Genomic DNA, 14,691 nt, shown 5'->3' with positions numbered 1-14,691 from the left:
TCATACTTGTACTCTTGGGATCTACTAGAATAGGTTTATATGCTTTGATGTTCAAAAAACATATTACGTCTCTCATACTGCCCATTGTTGCTGCTTGTTTGCCTGAAAAGCTGTCTGAGCTCTTGGCCCGCCTTCCCGAAAAGCCAAGTCTGCTCTGATTGGTCAGCTTGCCCACTCTGTTGTGATTGGTCAACCAAATGCAAACAAGGTGTTGGGGTTGTGCTTGCTCAGGCAGCACCAATGGGCAGCAAATATGAAAAACTGGGCTGGCACTCTCAATTAATGACATCACTAATTGAGGCATTTCAAACAGGAATGTGGGCAAGACAGTTGAGAAAAAGTGCTGTCTGTGGGAGAGGATGCTCCATTTGCAGTGAAGTGTGGTTTTTGTACTTTATACATCTATTACATACATACACAAACTAAACACACTAAAAAAAAACATAATAGGGGCTCTTTAAAGTTTTTCTGCTTTCAGACTTATTTTCATTGATCTTGCAGAAAGGTCGACATAACATCTTTCCACGTTGGCTCCTAACATTTTAAAATATCACAGAGCTGCTAATGTCAAGTTAGTTAGTGGTAAGGTAGTTACAGTCGAGCTATTATGAGGGGCTCTTTAATGTGTTTGAAAGGCATGACTGCTCACTTGCAGATGCGCTCAGCTTGTCAGTCTTGACAGATTTTTGCCTGAACTAGCTACTGTGTATCGTATCGTCTCGTCCCATGATCAAATAGAGACAACATCGACATACATATTACCCAGCAATCATCATTGCATATCTGTGTATGACGAAAATACCAAAGAAAAAGGAAAATATTTATTATTCATTTATTTGAATAGTTTTCTATCGCTTTTTTTGTTTTTAAAGCTTATGTAGAATAATCATATCATTTTGTTATAGATTGCTACTGTATCAACCAATAAAAAAATTAAAAAAACACCCCACAAGCACCAGTGACACCGAAATGCCTTCACTGTCTATATTGACGCCCCTGTAGGTGGATTTAAAAAAATTACAATTTACTGGAAAAATCTGAATGTGCCAACTGAAAATTCTGCTTACAAACTAGCTATTTGTCTCATTTGGACAACAAACTTTGGTCATTACAAACAAGTTGCAGAGGTACAATAAATAAATAAAAACATATAATGTCTTTTCAGCAGGTTTGAGAGTTGTTTCAATTGTAGGGAGATTATACACCACGAGGCTGATCAGACCTTTTCTTTCTTTACTTCTTATGTAGTTATTCTTTGATCATTCCATCAGTCAGTCCATGTCTGTGGTATCACTCTCCATAGGCAACAATACTAATGCAACATACATTTCATAATGATAAGTACTCGTGCAAATATTCTTGGTTATGACTTTCTTTCTTTAATACATTAATGCTGCCACATTCCTCCCTAACCGGCATCTACCAAAGTTACGTGAGGACCGAGGCAGAAAACGAGGCAGAAGCTCTAAGTAAGTCTAAGCTGAGTTCAAGGCTGGTCAAGGTAATTTACTGGATAACTTTGCAAGCTCCAGTCACGTTGATTAGTGGCTTTCATATGAGGGATTTCTGCTGCCCACAGACATTAAAACTGATTGAAGACAGTCAGCTACTCAGGCTCGCCATTTGGGAGATCTTTTTAAGACCGTTGCATCTTTTTCAAGCTTTGAATGTTTCATTAATTCACATTATGAGATCCTTGTGAGTATTGGTATTCTTTATATCTAAGAGCACTGCTGGAAGCAGTTTAAACCACAGGAATAAAAACACTAGAAATATTTATATTAGGGCTGTCAATCGATTAAAACATTTAACCTAATTAATTACATACTCTGTTATTAATTAATCGGAATTAATCGCATACATAATTAATGGTGCCTGAACGAAGAAGTAAAAAAAGTAAAAAGTAAAAAAAGAAAAGAAAAAAAAAAAGCGTACTAAACAACAGTTGGTGACATTAAAGAACGGCTTGTTTATTGCTAAGGCCATATGGTCAAAATTAAATGATTTAATAATAACGTATAACAATAACAATAACTTATTTCACTAGTAAATTGCTGTTGAACGACAAAAACAACTACCAGATGGGAAATGGACATTTACAATAACTTCAAATGCACCACGAGGCTGTAGGTTACCAGTTTCATTGAACGCACCGTCTGTGTTGTTTCTCCGACAGCAGCTGCAGATTGTTACATCCCGGTGTTGAATCCTCTACAGTAAAACACAGTCACACTTTACACCGTTTAGTGTTAGCTGTCAGCATTTAACCCTGTTTAATCCAGCTACTAGCTAGTGGTAGGCTAACGTTAGCTGCTGTTGAGTATAGTGTTAACTAGCTAGCGGTAGGCTAACGTTAGCTGCTGTTGAGTATAGTGTTAACTAGCTAGTGGTAGGCTAACGTTAGCTGCTGTTGAGTATAGTGTTAACTAGCTAGCGGTAGGCTAACGTTAGCTGCTGTTGAGTATAGTGTTAACTAGCGTCATGTGCAGCGGTGTTTGTGTTTCAGAGCATCAGAGAGAAGAGCAGACATATCAGTGGCACCAGATTTCGGTAGCCAGGGTTGGCAGGAAGAAGATTTTTACAAGTAAATGTTCCAATCAATGATCCAGGTAGCACATTCTCGTCTCCCTCCTTCATTTTACAGTCTAATGGTGGCTAGAACGGCTCCGGGTCAAACATCAATACGGAATGGATTAATCTGCGTTATGTTTTTATTTTGACAGCCCTAATTTATATATAACAGTCCCATCTGACCAATTTACTGTCAGGCTTTTCTAGAAATGCCATGCTCGTGTCGTGTGATGAGCTTACCTCCATAATGAACTCTCAGTCACACTGTTGAGGTTGAAGTCAAATAGTTTGGTCAGCATCAAAATCACCTGCAGAACAAGACAAGCATTGCAATCAATACACAGGCCTATTGATCAAATGTCTGGTGAGCAGGTTAAACAGTAGCAAGGCAAAATTGACAGGAAGGGAAATAAACAGCAGTCAAACAGCCAGAGACCCTTGTATCTATTGTTGTAGAAGCATACTTTGGTCTTTCCCCCACACAGCTTCAGACAAAACCGTGGATTGTTTTTTTATGTGTCTGAATGCATTTTGAAGTCTGCATGTTCCTAGTTACAAGGACCCCATCCAGGACCTGTGTCAGGCCAGGCCTAGTCTTGCATGTCCAGACCTTCCTCCACAGCGCTGCGGATGAGGGTCTGGCTAGTCCACACAGCATTCTGGGATGGGAGAAAATCGTGCTCTTGCGGCCAAAGCTCCGGACACAATGAAGGTGCCTCTGCTAAATAGTCTCAGGAAGGAACTTGTTTTGGTGGAACATGTGTACGTTCTAAAGTAGTTTTAGTCGTGCAACAGAAAACTCCGATTGGACAGATAGTCTAGCTAGCTGTCTGGATTTACCCTGCAGAGATCTGAGGAGCAGTTAACCACAGTCCTCACAAATCCACCAACACAAACGCCAACACAAAGACATCTGGTCTAAAGAGAGGGACATCCTGCTGAATTTCCGGCAGCACCTGAACAATCCCAGAAGTGGAACATCGTCGATATAGACCAGATCGGGCCCGAATAAAATGTTGTAACATTGGGTCCAGATAGGTCCGGGTAGGGTCTGAGAAAAGTAATTTAGTTGTATATAATATATTATAGCTGTAATGTAGTTTTGATGCTCACATTGATTTTACATTCATTCGGCTTAGGTGGGCCCTACAATGGCTTGGGTGCTGCGCCTAAGCTTTATAATGGTGGGGAAACCCTGGTCCTATTCAACGGGTCCTTGTGTCAGTGGTCAGTTTTTCATCCAAATGTAGCACAAATGTTAACGTAATTTCCAGAAAATCTGCAGTAGGCTATGTTGTATGTAGGCGTCTTTTTGACGAGAAAGTCGACTAGTTGACTAGGGTGCTTTTGTAGTGAAAGGACTTTTTTTGAAAACAGGGTTTACTCCATAGGATTATAATGTAAAACAGACGCTGGCAGCTCAAAAAAAGACACCAAGTTTGAACATCGCCTTAAATGTTAATGTCCACCGTTATGTGAATATTAGCAGTTGAGCACATGAATATAAACAGTTGGTTGGTGCTACCACTGCAGAGTAAGAGGGCGCAACAAGATGATATGATTAAAAAAGCATCAGTCACACCTCAAACGGTGGAGAACAATGTAGAAACGATGATGGAAATATGACATTTAGGTCGGTTTTAGGTATTCGTTTTTGACAGGTTACAGCTCCCCCATCGCTCCACACAGATATGAAGTCTTCATCTGCTGTTGCTTTTTATCCCTTCAGTGGAGCAGAGTGACACATAACACACATGCTTCATGGCTGTCATGATTTGATAGATCTCTTTCCTTTGCACTTTGTCGTGATACATCAACCTTTTCTCCTCAGTCAATTGTAAAAACCTTTCTTGCAATAATTGGACTTTATCCACTCAGGTTTGTTTTTTCTACAAATTGAAGATGCTCTTGAAAATAATTGGGAATAATATCTAATAATAACACTTATGTGTATGTGTAGACATCTAAGCAGGCTCACTATAAGCTTCGATCTTGTGGTATGTCATTACTTAAAACTTTGAGTTGAGACACAGTGAGTCACAGTGACACATAAAATGTATGAAAAATGGCATGTGTTGCTCCACTTTTCAACCACAGCTGTCCTATGCTGCTGCCAGTGTTGGTGTTCTTTTTCTGTTTGCGTTGATTGGGGTCGACTGCATTTTAGATCGGGCCTAATTATCCCTCGGTCTATGCGGATCAGATCTGATCGCCCCAGGTCCCTTTCTCTGTTCTTGTTTAAAAATGGAGGTTTGACCTGTAGTTTTACGGTACGTTTTACAGTAAGCTTAGCCTGCCTTCGTTTAGCTTAGCTCATCATTGGTTATGGGATTAAGTCGCCTTCGCGCAAAGGAAATAATACACCTTGCTAAAGTCTTATACCTTAATACTGTAGTGGTTAGCCTAGCGTTAGTCTCGCTTTGCCAGACCTTCCTCCGCAGCGCTGTAGAGGAAGGTCTGGCTAGTCCACACAGCATTCCTGGATGGGAGAAAAACCTGCTCTGGTTTATTGGCATTTCTTTAAACCAATCACAATCATCTTGGGCGGGGCTAAGGGCTGGACAGAGCCACGGTGCCTCTGCTAAATAGTCTCAGGAAGGAACTTGTTTTGGTGGAACGTGTACGTTCAAAGGTTGTTTTGAGGTCATATGAGAGAAAACTCAGATTGGACAGATAGTCTAGCTAGCTGTCTGGATTTACCCTGCAGAGATCTGAGGAGCAGTTAACCACAGTCCTCACAAATCCACCAGAGGTTAGAACGCCAACACAGAGACAGAGGAAGGTGACGGACAATCTGTCCCAAAAGAAGGACATCTGGCGGAATTTCCATCAGCTACGGAACAATCCCAGAGTGGAACATCATGGACATAGACTAGCCTAGCGTTAAAAATGTTTTTTTTTAAAGTATTTACAGAATCAAAATTGACTTTTGCATTTGTAAAACAGATCAAATGTGTGCTATTATCTCATGTATCTTTTATTAGGTGCCTTGATTAGTTTTATTGTTGTGAGACCATCACTGTGTAAGATGAGGTGTCAGGAGAAATATCTTTGCCAGAATAATACTCAATTCTGTTCAACACCAGAGATCTACACCCACGTGATGCATACTACCATACTGTACACCACATTGCTTAATGTGATCCCCCTCTAATTGTTTCAAACTCATTACTTAATCATATCAGATTGATTCTAAACACTCCCCTGTAAATATTCCTTATTGTGTGCACCCTCCAGGTGCACGAGATGAGGCAAAGTGGGTCAGCCAACATCTTCAGGGAACAACAGAGGCAGAAACATCACATTTCACTCCGAGCATAAAATAAGTAAAGCAGCACGGAAACTCACAATCTATTTACTTTGTGACTGGAGGTGTATTTTAAATGAATAAAACTCAGAAGAAGCAGAAGAGGCAAGGACATCTTCACAGGGATGCTGCAGTTCAATATAGTCTTTTTTTTACTTCTCTTGCTCATGAGTTCATTTTGATAACACTGTGAAACAAAATCCCCAGGGATATTTTGTGGTGACTTTGACAGTTATCTGATGACCCCCTTGCATTGTGGATAACCTGCGGCACAATGGTCAGGTGATACGGTGTGGGCGAAGAGCAGATGCTGCCAATGGAGCGAGGTCTTTTCACATAATGTACGGGCTTGTGATGCGCTGCTACATCCTTATCTCAGACTTTGCTATCGGGGAAAGGGCTGATTGTACAAGGCAGACGATGCACGCAGATATTCCCCAGTGCATGAAGTAAAATAAACAACTGGAGTCTATACAATTTATATCTCTTGCCTTGAAGATGTGTGCTATGCTGTGCACGGCCAATATCCAACCGTTTCCCCTTGGCCTGGCTGCGTTTTGATCCCTCCACTGCCTGTTATGGAGGCAGCAGCCGAGCCACTGCATGACTTGTGTGACTTTGTGAAACAGTTCCAGCACCATGGGGTTGCTGTGAGTACAAGCAGAACAGATGCACCTTGGGTAGTGGAATTACATTGCGAGGTTGGGGCTCCTGTGATCAACCTTATTAAGCATGCGCTAACATCTGCAGCCCCCCGAAACACTCCAAACGTGCGGTGCACTCGGCTGACCCGCGGCTGGCAGGTTTTTCTCTTGGAGTGTTGTTGTGGAAAATAACCACCGGGACAACAACAAGTAGTAAACAAGGCATTGATTAAGAGTGATTCAGGAAGTAGCTGGGTGTTGGATTAGCCTGGGGAATGAATAACCTTAAATGTCCGGACCAGACCTTTGCATGCTAATGACTGACCAAGTCCATTTAGCTGCCCAGCTGGAGGCTGAATTCACACTCGCACCACGCAGCTTCTCTCTTTCTCTGTATTCCCTCACTTTCTTTTTTACCCAACTCCCTCTTTATTTATTTCTGCTGTCAAATCTCAACACATTTTCTCCTGTGTGTGTGTGTGTGTGTGTGTGTGTGTGTGTGTGTATTGTTGTTTGTGTGCATGCTGTAAGGGGTAGTGTTCTGGCTCCGGATTCTGGATAAAGTCTTCTAAAAGGCTGAGGTATAAGCCGGGTGACTTGGCTTGATTAGTTGAAGGGCAATGTCCATACAGGCCCTTCTGTCTGCCACATATGGAGACTATGTAGGCAGTCATCGGCATCAACCTGTCAGATGGGCTCCCACTGGAAAGTGCATATGCTCCATCACTGACCATGCCAATTAGGCCTGTGGGCTTCTCCTACTGTAAATACTACGATGAGGCAGCGCACACACACACACACACACACACACACACAAACACACTTCTGACAGTTTGGAGATGTGCAGAGGAGCATGGAGTCATCAAAATGAGACGGTGGCTGGTGGTGTTAAAGTTTGAGAATGATTAAATGACTTCAGTTACAAGCCAAATGTAGTCTTTGTAAAAGATTGCACTCTACTACTGTCCTGATTGGACATGGTGAGTTACAATGTTAGTGTGTTTGTCTGGAGGCTGCATTGACCAAAAGAGAGAAGATGGCATCGTTGATGTATACGCCCCCAAACAACAACCAGAATGATATGCAATGAAGAAACAGTGGCTGCCAAAGTGTCAAAGACATCTAACTTGGAACAGCAGCTTCAGGATCACCAGTCATCCTGCCTGCTGCTACAGTCAAGATAACAAGAGAAACACACAGCAACAACATTGTTATCTCTGTGGCGAGTTGCTTAATAAAAACTTAAAGCTGGTAATCTGTTACTTTCTCCGCATTCAAACTACAGCAAAGATGTCAGAGCAGCTACTGCTGCATGCAGGAAGTTGTTTCACCTTATTATTCTTGGTGCGCTAAAAGATGTCAGCTAACTCGTAATAAAGGGACTCAGGGGGGGTCCCAGATGATAAAATAATCCCTAAGACCCCCATTGGTCCAGTATTTGGCAAGATAGCTGCAGTCAGCAGCGGTGAAACAAACCTCAATGTAAGTTAATAGGACAATTGTCCAGCTGGTATTTACCTTCACTAAAAGTGCTCGTTTTGCCGCTGACAGACTCAGATCATTATTCTAAGTGTCTGACAACATTATGAAAGGATTTCTAAGGAGGTCGACCTTTCTGTTAAAGAGTAAGATCCTTTTTTAAAAATAAAAACAGCCGCGAAATTGCGTTCGCTAAACCCACCAGACTCCATGTAAATAATCAGTGATTTTAGCATCATAAAATACACTTCATTCAAAGTCGACAGAAACAAAATAAAACTATGAAAAGCCGTTTAGGGTCGTCTTTCTACTTTTCCAACCATCACAGCTCTAGTTTTGGTTGAAATAAACACAGTTTACCGATTTATATGTGAAAATATGTTGGCTCCATACACGCTAAAAGTATTGCTTTTTTAAATGGAGTCTGGTGGGTTCAGCACTAGCGACTTCAGAGCTGTTTCTGGTTAAACAGAAAGGTCTCAAAGAAGTTTTAAAGGTCTATCTCTGAAGGGATCCTTTCCATAATGTTGTCAGACACTTAGAATAATGATCTGAGTCTGTCAGCGGCAAAACGAACACTTAAGTGAAGGTAAATACAAGCTGAACAATTGTCCTTATTAACTTACATTGTAGCTTGTTTCTCCGCTGCTGACTGCAGAGATCTCTCTTAATACTGGCAAAATGTCAAAGATTGTTGATCCATCAGTCACTTAGACACAAAAACAGAGGAAAATAGAGTCCAGGTTGGAAAAAAAAACGGTAGTTACCCTTTAAGCCTAAATGAAAGGTTTGAAATACACACATTTATCTAATAATTATTAGACCATTTTTAGTGTTGTCCTTGTTTTGTTTTCTTTTGTTTTCTCTGACCATAATCATTCCAACAAAATCTGACTCCTCCTTAGTTAAAAACCCACAATTTTGATCAATTGATGAGCTTCTACAGTGGATAGAAAAAGTGCAGCGATATTAGTCATTCAAAGGGAAGCCTCAGCTCCGGGTGGGGATCAGTAACAACTGTGTCTGTGCAAAGCTTTAGGTGTTTAAAATATCTCCCCATTATTTCTTTTTAATCAAAAGTATGCCTTTGCTGCTAGCAAACACTGTTATCTCCTATACTGTTTGGTAATTGTCCTTGGATGGAGGAGAAAAAATATCATCATGAATCAAAATACCCAAACATGCATATACAAACAACAATTACCATTTCCTGGGGCGCAAGAAGGCAGAGTAAACAAATATGAAATGCAGAGTATTAGCACACATTCTGAAGCTCCCAAAACAAGGAAATGTACAGGGTTCAAGTTCTTTAGGCATTATGAACTATTTGTTTTTTCTCACATCTCATTTTTGTAACCACGTGAAACCAGATTTCTCCAGAGGATAGATCTTTTTGCACCATTTCATTACTTTAAAAAAGGAGAATGAATCCGAGCATCAGAGGAACAAAAATAAGAGCTTCTTTCCACAATCATACATTTAATGACACTCTTTTGCAGTTTATTTTTAAGCAATACATTCACCCTGTAGTCTAATGAAGACTCAGGAAGGGAAAACACTGCAATACACATATATAATGATGTAAAGACGTTTCACCTGCCTACATTTGCGAATATCTCAAACCGGCAGGCTCATGGGGGCTCATTGAGCCAGGAACGCTCCTCTCTGTGGAGTAGCCTGTCACATCTTCCTTTGGAAGATTCACCACTTGTGCCTATCACTAATATAACGTCAAACATGCCTGGGAAACAGGGTTTACAGGTGCTTGTCGCATATCTAAAATTAATATGTCTTCATCGGGATCAAAATTGATTAAGACCTGTCAGAGGTGAGTTTCCCAGGGTGGTTATATATGCCATTGCATGCTAATGTTCAGCAATCTGGGCCTTAATTAGCCATCAAATCAACAGTCTTCTGTGGCCTCATTTAGCCCGATTTCTTTCAGTGTTGGTTAGATTGACAGAAGCTGTAGAAAAGCATAATTTAAACATGCGGCCGCAATGTGGAGAGTGTTTACATTGAGCCGTCTAATGATTACAATCTTATTTCTACGATTTGTTTTCTTTTTCTTGAGATAGCTGAAAACATACACATTTTCTATTTTCGGTTCCATTGGAGCAGATTATTTCTGGAAGTGGGATGTTTGCAGAGATGCTCACAGAATACTGAGGAAGGCTTGAGCAGCTTCATGTGCTGCCGGTTTGATCCACACAGACCTGTCAACTTTGTTTTGTGATGATGACGCGGTCTTAAGGTTCCCGGCAACTATTTTCCTTGATCTTTTGGCTATTTATTGCTCCTAATTGGTTGTTACCCAACTTTAGGTTCAGTATGGAAATGATTGCAGTTAAGGAGCCGATCTCTGTGGAGCTGCTAATGCATTTCAAGTCGTGAAAAGACTTAAAGAAGATATTAAGGGCATGCTTACTGTTAATAAGCATTCAAAGTATGCGGAGAAGAGATTAAATGTACATTCTGATCACATAGTATTACTTTTTTTAAGATAGAGTTAAGCCCTCTCTTTATTTGAGTTCAAGAGTTTACAAACGCATTAAAATGTGCGTGAGAAAGACTGTGTACGTCCATGTGTCTATGTGTACAGTAAGGTGCACAGTATTCTGCATTTACATATTACACACATTCGTTGCTCATTCACACTAGGTTGTAATTAAAGTTTTTAGTTAGTTTTTAGTGGTCACTACTTATTCTTTCATGTTTTGTTAAAAAACATATTCATTGCTAAATCACATTAGTTGTTTGTAATAATCAGCTTAAGTATGCAGTGCACAAATCATGTTAAGCAGAGATAACTAAGGATCTTAAGTTTCTCTATGGGAGGGGCGGGGTCGTTTGAACTGTTTTGCACTGAAGCGGTGCAAAGGCTCATGGGAAGAAAAAAAAAAAAGGTTGTGAACGGTTTCTGTCCTAGTGAAAGTGTGTTTTAATAATGTTGTGTTAATGTTTTGGGTGTGCATTTATGTTGTCTGGGTTTCAGTTTTGTATGGTTGATTTACTGTTCATGTTTATCTACATTTATTGTTGCACCATGACCGAGACCCGGGGGAAGTGATGGGCTCTGGGCAGTGAGCAAAAGTTCAATTTTAATTACACAGATTGGGAATCAATAACTCTGTCTCCTGAGTGAAACTTTCCACCCAGCACAATACGTTGGAAAATATTAATGTTTTATGTTGATTGTCTTCCTTTTAGTGTTTTTGACGAAATATATTAAAGACATTAATCTTAAAAGGTAGCTACCGTGTTTTTCAACCTGGACTCTATTTTCCTATGTTTTTGTGTCTAAGTGACTGATGGATCAACAGTCTTTGACATTGGTCCAGTATTAAGAGAGATCGCTGCAGTTGGCAGCAAAAAGTGTTTACTAATTACTAATTTTTAGGGAATGACTACTAATGTAAACTTGATTTGTCTATTGCATCAACATACCGCTCTGTGTTAATACAACTTGACCTGTTAAGTTTCACCTTGTGTAAAAATGTAAGACTTGAAGACAACGGGCTTCCACGCAAATTTCTAGTAAAGTCAACTAATTTGGGAGAACAGTGTAAATCGACCACGGTTCATTTCCTTATAGTTCCGGTGCCGATGTCCCCAACATTCCTGCTTTCTTTGAGTTAACTTTAAACTCCGGTCGGATTGAGCAACAGTAAAGGAGAATTCCGGCCAATTTTTACGTTAATCTTTATAGCTAAGCGAGTACTTTCGATAGAAAAAAACCCTGACCCGAATCAGTGCAGGTAACACGGAGAAGCTGCTGCTACGTACTACAAGCGTCCCCTGAGCTAAAACGGCAGTGGTCGGGGCAAGTTTTAGAGTGCCTTTGTGCCTCTTAACAGATACAAAATACAATTAATATGTCTGTGCCACATGAACAGGACCCTTACGTGTCAACAAGACGCGTTTTCAACTCAGACATTGTTTAAATTCACCTACCCTGGTCCCTGTCTCTATCCTGCCGGTAGCTAGCTTGCCCTGCTAGCTGATAGCCGTTAGCCGTTAGCTGCTAGCTGCCGTCCGTTGAGTGTATTCAGACAGGCTTCTGTGATAATCATCCCAATAACAATCCACGGAGTGGCGGTGGTGTGGCTATGTCCTCCAGAGGACAGGTCATGTCACGTCTTGAAGTGTATTCCCCCCTAAAATAAACAGTACTGCGGTAGTAGCTGTTAGCTGCTAGCTGCCCTCCGGTGAGTGTATACAGCCAGATAGCCATTAGCCATTAGCTGCTAGCTGCCGTCCGGTGAGTGTATTCAGACTTCTGTGATAATCATCCCAATATCAATCCACGGAGCGGCGGTGGTGTGGCTATGTCCTCCAGTTACTGAAGGCTAGCTTTAGCTTGCGCTTGGAGCGGCAAGTTCATCTGCCTGTTTCCCCTCTGTCTGTCTCGTTCTTCCCAACTCTTGTGAGGCTAGTTCTTCGTCTGTATACTCAGGTTCAAATAAATAAGTACGACCATCAAACTCAAAAGGCTCTTCCGTGTGTTGTATATCTGCTATATTCTCCATAGTTACGTTACTCCAAGCTTCTTCCTTTGTAAACAACTCCGCTCTTCACTCTTCACACATTACGCTCCGATCTGCACACTACTGTTTACCTTTTCCTGCTACAACTGAATTCCCAGGAGACAGCGCGATGCTACAGCTAAGCTTCAGTAACGCTATTACTGTGCAAGCCACAGACATCGTTTTTCCCGTTTCCCATAGTCACTGATATGGTCATAACCACTACAGTGCTCAATTGCCTATTTTGAGGGGAAAATAATCTAAACCTTTCGCTGCGAAGGCATGATCTGTCCTATGCAGGACATCCACCAGACCACCGGGCGCTCCGTGGATTGTTATTGGGATGATTATTACAGAATACTGGCTGAATACACTCACCGGACGGCAGCTAGCAGCTAACGGCTAACGGCTATCTGGCTGTACACACTCACCGGAGGGCAGCTAGCAGCTAACAGCTAATTCCAGCAGGGGGCGAAACGTGCGGTTGCAAAAAGGAGGTCAGTTTCTATAGAAGTCTATGGTGAAATGACCCACTTCTCACTTGATTTATTACCTCAGTAAACATTTCAATTAAGAGTTTATATTCTCAATCACTAGTTTTAAGTCTTCTGCAACACAGAACGATGTCCATTTTTTGAATTATGGTCTCGTTGATTTTAAAATCACCGATAAAGCAGGGGGTGTTTCAGGGCGTGGCTCATGACAGAGGTTTAGCAAAGCTTATCCATGGCACGTAAACTTCATTTTGGGAGTTGACCAGCTTTCGTCTTCGTGATTGTGACACTTGGTCGCCTAATAATGTCTTGTTCAACGTTCAGTTTTACGACAAGACACTCAAAGGAGTCGGCAGTTCTTTTTTGTAAGTAACGTTACATTTTGTTTTAATACTGTTTTTCGTTAGCCAACGTTAATATCCCAATTAATATCAGTTAGCTAGCTAGATTGCACCTTGCTAACCAAGCTAGCGGGCTAACTAATAACATTATGCAGACCAGACCGTATAAATGGATTAAAATATATATATTTAACGTTACAGTCGTATACAGTAGGTATGCACAACAGTCTCGCCGGTGATCTGTTTTTAACCATATGTGATGTTATGGCTAATCGATGCGCATATAATGGTAATGTTAGCTTAAAGTCAAAGCCTGATATAGCTAGCTAACATTATAGTGCAAATTCATATAAACCCTATTCGCACGGGATTAGAATCATTTTGGGACCGCGTGTGATTTAGAAAGTACCCCCTCACATCTGAGTTTCGTGTGGCGCATTCGCACGGGACAAGCGGAGACTTTAACTTGAATATACTGAAATATATGTACCCCGCCCGAGAGTTGGGCAACGTTACCCGGAGGCGCCCGAAGGACAGGCACATACGCTATCACCCCCGCGGCACCCACACAGCATCACCATCACCCTCACCTCAGACAAAGCCGCGCTGGGGCAGTGGGCCAGAATATCCGTTTTTGCGATAAAATGTCGCACATGAAAAAATATATTATTGTAAAATGTTCTATCTTGATAAATCTTCAGTTCTGCAGCCAAATGTATAAAGCACCAGGTTCAATATGCTTTTCTCAAAAAATCTTTTCTCAAAAAATTCTAAATACATTATTTCAGACTGTTAATGTACCTAACAAGCATGTTGTTGCAGGAGTTATTAACCACGGTTGATGCTGTTACACTGATGTCTTTCTTCCACTTACTGTCGTGTCTGCTAATCTATTTGAAGACCTTCTGTCAGCACATTAGTCTGTTTTAAGATGAGTCACATACATGTTACAATCTATATTTACAAATTCTGTTCATTACTAAAATGTACATATCACTAAAAAAGTGTTGCGTACAATACACATCGTCTAAGATAAATTTGACATGTAGGAGTATGTTTACTTAATACTGCATGTCCTCAACTGAAGCATACCTTCATGTACAAGCTCATATATTAATATAATTCATTGTGATCTACCATGCCTTAACTACATGTTTGTCTTTTCAAAGGTATCCACACTGAAAACTGAATGACCAGAGCCTACAGAAGGAAGACCTGGGGCCTCATGTATAAAAGATTGTGCAGCTTTCATACCAGAAGATGGCGTACAGCCAAAACTTGAAAAGTACCTACGCACAGAAATATTCACATGTATAAAACCGGGCGTAC

At 40.9% G+C, this 14,691-nt stretch overlaps 1 protein-coding gene across 1 annotated transcript in view; it reads right to left on the bottom strand.

The window, feature by feature from the left end:
• The window catches only part of sorcs1 (sortilin-related VPS10 domain containing receptor 1), a 237,437-nt gene that overhangs the window by 139,022 nt on the left and 83,724 nt on the right, over window positions 1-14,691 (bottom strand). Inside the window, exon 2 of the mRNA XM_078267920.1 lies at window positions 2,812-2,879. Coding sequence (XP_078124046.1) covers window positions 2,812-2,879 — 68 coding nt within the window. The remainder of the gene's footprint in view (window positions 1-2,811; window positions 2,880-14,691) is intronic.

The sequence above is a fragment of the Sander vitreus genome, chromosome 2 (assembly GCF_031162955.1).
Source record: "Sander vitreus isolate 19-12246 chromosome 2, sanVit1, whole genome shotgun sequence".
Taxonomy (NCBI): Eukaryota; Metazoa; Chordata; class Actinopteri; order Perciformes; family Percidae; genus Sander; species Sander vitreus.
The sequence above is the reverse complement of the archived record's forward strand: the minus strand, read 5'-3'. Positions and strand labels throughout refer to the sequence as shown.